The sequence below is a fragment of the Phytophthora parasitica genome, assembly GCF_000247585.1.
Source record: "Phytophthora parasitica INRA-310 unplaced genomic scaffold supercont2.5, whole genome shotgun sequence".
In the NCBI taxonomy this organism is placed as follows: domain Eukaryota; phylum Oomycota; class Peronosporomycetes; order Peronosporales; family Peronosporaceae; genus Phytophthora; species Phytophthora nicotianae.
This window is the reverse complement of record NW_008648991.1, coordinates 582,254-588,092: the sequence shown is the minus strand read 5'-3', so window position 1 is coordinate 588,092 and position 5,839 is coordinate 582,254. Positions and strand designations below refer to the sequence as shown.

At 43.6% G+C, this 5,839-nt stretch overlaps 1 protein-coding gene across 1 annotated transcript; it reads left to right on the top strand.

Moving 5' to 3' along the window:
- Positions 1-1,621: 1,621 nt before the first annotated feature.
- On the top strand, positions 1,622-2,287 carry PPTG_21416 (hypothetical protein; the record flags this gene model as incomplete). Its single annotated transcript, XM_008897426.1, has 2 exons — positions 1,622-1,669; positions 1,997-2,287. 2 exons carry the CDS (start codon positions 1,622-1,624, stop codon positions 2,285-2,287), a joined length of 339 nt encoding a protein of 112 aa, XP_008895674.1.
- Between the last annotated feature and the right edge of the window lie 3,552 nt (positions 2,288-5,839).

Below are 5,839 nucleotides of genomic sequence, written 5' to 3'. Positions count from 1 at the left end.
ATCAAAGAGAGAGATACAGGAGGGGTGGCAAACTTGACCTGCCTGAGCAGTTATTGTTGTCATCTAAAAAACCGGTTGCCGAATTCATCGTTCCCTTGTCACGGTCATCGAGGGCGTGATCTGTAAACGAAATTCGAAGGGAAAGAGAGCAATTCCAGCGAGTTACCATCTTTTGTGGTGAAAAGTCAGTAACTTACACAAAGTAAAGTGGCGCTCCCGACCCAAGGAAGCTCTGAAATTAAAAAAATAAAAAACCGAAGGCTACTACCTGCGTTCCAGACTCACGTCATCGAGACACACATACTATTCTACTTATTAGACTAATAATAATTAATAAATAAAGTAGAGCAGATAAGAGAGTGGCAGTACGAGGGCGTTTGGGGTATACTCCGCCAAAGAATAGCAGTCAGGCGATGCTAATCCAAGTAAAACAGTGTTCAAGAACGGAGAACCAACAGATAAAGTATATGAAGAAACGGAAGTGATCGTCCTAAGTTGTAATCGTTCAACTCCAGTAGCTTACGCAAGGGGGTCGTAATATGAAAAGCAGTGCAAACAAGATCGGCCACTATAGTCCAGACAACACGGAATAAGTACCATAGGGTAAGTCCAATAAGTCTGTTACCGTTTTCATACCCCTAACAAGTTTTGTATTGAAAGTACTCACAATGAGCTGATTAAACCGAAAATGGTCATCGATGTCGTACTGATATTCTAAATGTTATGGACAAACGCTAACATATATTTGGTTCTGAGTGATGCAATTGTGAATTTCTCATCAACAACTAAAGAATTTGAATTCTGTTTCCACTAATTAATCTTTTTGCAGTTGGAAATCTCGATTAGAGTAGAAAATGTTGCCCGATGGTCGCAGAAAGACTAATATCTGTGTAATCTACACGGCCTGATGATACAGGCAACATTTGTCAAACACATCTTGGACAGGTTTTGAAGTGTTTGGTGCTTCATTGTACATACGCTAGGATTAAGATAAACTTCTTTTGCAGTTTATCTTATTATTACCAGTTTCAGTACAACAATCTGATTAGCGAGAATTTAGCTAAATCAGGCCAGGGACTCGGATCGCACCTTATCTCTGAAATATATTCCAGAAATCCAAGTCGTACTCCCCCGAAGAACATAGTATATAAAATAAAAACTACACATACACAAAGTCTTAAGTTACCCAGAGTAATCCAACGCTTCTCCTGCGCCTGTTGTGCAGCCGCAGCACAGGTAAGGAGCTTGAAATAGTAATAGTGCCTCTTGTGAGCACGAACATCTCGGAATGCACAAGGAATTGTATCTCGCTTAGTATATTTATGCGAGACTGCAAAGACGTGAAATCTGTTTCAGCGGTTGCTGTGTTCGATACTGGTATGCTGTTCAAGCTGGAAAAGGTCATAGATGTCTTGAGTTAAGTGTTCTTCTCTTCGTGAAACAAAATATGACCTGTAGTTCCTTCTGTTTCATCTTCTGAAGTATGCAGCACAAACTCTCGCAATAACGAAGTCTACCTCGTTATCATCGCGTTTAGCACTGGCATATCCTTTTGATTAGCTGCCGTTGAGACGCTTTTAATTGAATATGCACTTTCACAATAGCTAATGCCACACTCCTTATGGGCAAGTGTGCTATTATTTTTTTTTTAGTTCCTGGACAACTCAAGGTTTGGAGCTACATTTGTGGTAATGTCTCTTTGGTCCAATAATATTTGATTTTACGCTGGATACAAGCGACCCTTCACACCTTCGATAATTTGGATCCTCTCTGTTAGTGACTATAAACACTTTCGCGAGGGGATATTCCCGATTTCATGACACAGAAGTATTTCCACATTCTGAAATGGAAGCTCTGTTTTGCCAAACATCGTCTCAAATGTATGCAATAATTAAAAGCATGCCCTAACGTTTTCCTACTATCGCTTGAAAATGCATGTAAAAAGGAGTAGTTGATGATATTAAACAGAGTAAAAAACTGTTATTTCTCATTACAGCGTGGACTTGACGTGGCGTCGGAATCCTATGGCCCAATCACGTACGAGCCGACTGAGGATACCACGTACGGACCAACGGAAGAGACGACGTACGCACCGACGGAGGAGACCACCTATGCCACGACCGAGGAGACTACCTATGGTCCAATTGATGAATCCATGTACGGACCAACTATTAAGCCACATATCGACGCTCCTACAGACGGCCCCACCAATGCACCCATCAATGGACATTATCGACGCTCCTACAGATGGTCCCACCGATGCAGCGACCGATGGACTTACAAATGAATGTGGCAGGAGACTCCGAAGTCGGTGGCAGTGTAGTAGGATGCTGCGTGGTAGGAGGCTGTGTAGTCGGCAGTTGGGTGGTTGGAGGGTTAGGAGTTGGTGGTTGCGAAAGATGAGAATCCTTTAGTGCAATGCTCCGTCACCGCACTGTTGGTGCATTCAGTTGGTCCATCGGTCGCTGCACGGTGGGACCATCAGTAGGAGCGTCGGTATGTCCATCGGTCGCTGCATCGGTGGGACCATCTGTAGGAGCGTCGATAATGTCCATTGATGGGTGCATTGGTGGGGCCGTCTGTAGGAGCGTCGATATGTGGCTTAATAGTTAGTCCGTACATGGATTCATCCATTGGACCATAGGTAGTCTCCTCCGTCGTGGCATAGGTGGTCTCCTCCGTCGGTGCGTACGTCGTCTCTTCCGTTGGTCCGTACGTGGTATCCTCAGTCGGCTCGTACGTGATTGGGCCATAGGATTCCGACGCCACGTCGCATTTGATTCCAAGTGGTGTGCTGAGGGTGGTATTGTAGTTGATACCAGTTGGTGCTTAATCGTACGCCGCAACGGTCTCAACCTCGACAGCAAAAGGTGTATCCCATCTTTGGGAATTCGTCACACGTCGTCGTCTCCGTGAACACACTCAGCATGGACTGGGGCTGTGCGAATAGGTAGCGTCGTGATAGACGGCGACGTGAACGTCAGCAAACGCGAGACCTGCCGTGATGACGCTGGCTAACGCCGCAGCCACAACGGGCTTTGTCGAAGCCACAGGTCGATGTACAGGGGAAGTCGAAGTCACTGTTGCCGCCAAGCAGGAAATTGGGGAATGAGCTTTTGGAGATCATGGACGTAGCGCCATCAAGGAGCGAGGGTAGACAAGACACGATACGAATATCGCGCTAGTTAGTGGCACGTGTGCCAGGTGATGAAGGGCCTTTGATATGTTCCCTGTGGTAGCCGGATTCGTCGTCGTAAGTACGAAAGAATTTCGCGCTAGTTAGTGGCACGTGTGCCAAGTGACGAAGGACCTTTGGTATGCTCCCTAACGCAATGAGAGCAATTGAAGGTTGGTTTTGTGGAAGTTATCTGCGTCGAAGATCCTAAAAACAATATCACGTCGGGAGGTTTAGTAAAGGCAATAAATGCTATCCGGGCCACAGCTTCTTCTTCTTTTTAACTTAAAATGACGCGTTAGTCGGTTCCCGTGCATGCAACGAGCTAAACCAACAGCTCACATTTGCCAGCACGATATCCTTACAACATCGCCCTCTTCAAACTATAAAGCTTGAATTAATTCGAAACGCACTCGCAAGTGTCAATAGAACAAGTCAATGTACTTCCAGACCAACGCATTGCCTTACGTAATGTTACAGATGTTAAGAAGCACTGCGAATGGTCGTGAGAAAGTGCTAAATACCTGCCGTAGGTTTTTTTGACGACGATCGATACTCTTTATTGCTAAGTGGACACGAATGCACCCATTGCGTATTGCTCCAAGGTTTTTTCGCACTGCTGTTACAAAATTTGATGTGAGCACTCAACAATCAGTAGTCGCTGTAGGCAGTTCAATAGAGGGCATTGACGTCTTTACATTCTCTTGTTCCTGCTTCCTTCCGCTGTCGCTACTGCTGCTGTTGGTACCTGGAACAGTAGTCTAGAACACTATTGCATTTAGGAGGCGAGCCATTCTAACCCAAACTACTGCAGAATTTATACTCAAGAACCCAGAATTACTCAAGTTACTCAAACCTTGCAAATGATTCCTGTTGACTTTGATACTAATGTTTTATGAGATTGCGACGGGATAGTCGTACCCAATGGAATGGAGTTTCCCTCCTGATATTACATTCACGTAATTTCTGCTCGCATTTGAAGCAAGATCCTCCCTTGATATCTCTTTCTCGTAGCACAACTCATGCGAAACACGTAAATGTTGCTTGTGGCAAGTGCAATACCATCGGTAAATTACGGGAGACGAAAGTAATTTATGGTGATCAATGTCGTTCGAAGCTACGCTCGACAAGCAGAGATGAAAAGAAACTCGATGGTATAGGGAAAGAAGATAATACACACCTTTGTCCATTAACCTACTCGTTGCTGTAGCCTGCTTACATTTTGGTTTATCATTCTCTGCCATAACCTATCTCCCTCCCTCTCTCTCTCTCGACGTTAAATTATATGGTGATGTGGTTACAACCGAGCCTACATCAAGAAATTTACAACAGCGTCTCTGTACGTTGTCGTAAACTAGTTCGAAAATACTTGGACATCTTTATTTCGTGGAATCATTTGCTTCTTTTCAGGCTGACTTTCAACTCTATCGGGAACAAGCGCGCAGCAACACCGACAAAACTACAGTAAACCGAGTAGAATTTCCGGCTCTACTTGTTCTTACTGAATGAAGATTTGTTCAAATAACCGACAAAGTTACGTTATTTAAAGAGTTCGCTTATATATAATTAAGAGTACTTACAGTAAGTAAGTACAGACAAAATCGCAAAGATTTAGTTGGTGTGCTGCAGAAACTACAGGTTTGCGGAGTACACTACCCGTGGAAGTTTATTCTTCTTGTTAGTAGCACTTGTCAATACTCGACAGGCACCATTTACAAGTTGTTGCTAGGACTGCAGCAATACCAACAGTAATCTAGCATAGAAATCCAGAGCTTCCCTGTGTAAAACACGGCATTAGTCTATTATATTAGTTTGGTATTGCCAGTCAGTTGGTGCCCGATAACGCTAAACACAAATTTTGTTACAAAGCGAGACCCGACATGGTATAATATAGCACGCCGGGTCTAGTTTTGTATACTATGAAAAAGTAACTGGCCATAGTGATATTCACGGAATATTTGATGGGCTGCAGAGCCTAAGCATGTTATTATAGTCTACATGACTGTAAGATATATCCCAAAAACTAGAACTATATTTACTGTTTTGCTGAGGTGCGGGCGACGATGTCATGACGATCTTGAAACATGTTTGAGCCAAGCCAAAGAAAGAGATCTGAAGCTACATCAAATATCGCTCGAAAAACAGTTTCAGCACATATAATTTCAACTCTCGAACGCTTTTGCAGGAAGCTAAAGCTGATGTAAGCTGTGTGACTATGCAGTATTTGTTGATTCTTGTTCAGGAGTTCTGTACAATAGTCCGTACTTCTTAGGATAGCTAGGAAATTATGGTAGAGCTTAGCGCATGTAAAGATCAACACTTTTATTTTTCGTTTTCTGCACAGCAGATTCTCTAGGGCAAAAGACGTCTGACCAATCACGACATAGGTAATCGTTAGATCATAGATATAACTGACTGCAACGTACCTCACTTCGAACGAAACAGCAGCTTCTGCAGCTGCAGACTGGGCAATGGCTCCGGACTTTTAAGAGTTTCGTAAAAGAAAATGATATATCTGGATGACAAAAAACTCCAGATACATCATTTTTTAAAGGCTACGAACTCCCAAGACCATCCTCCGATGTCAGAATGTCTTATAGCTGTTGCAACGGATGCACAACATATTAGAATTTCTCTATCCTCCAGCACAACCGTCTGACCCCC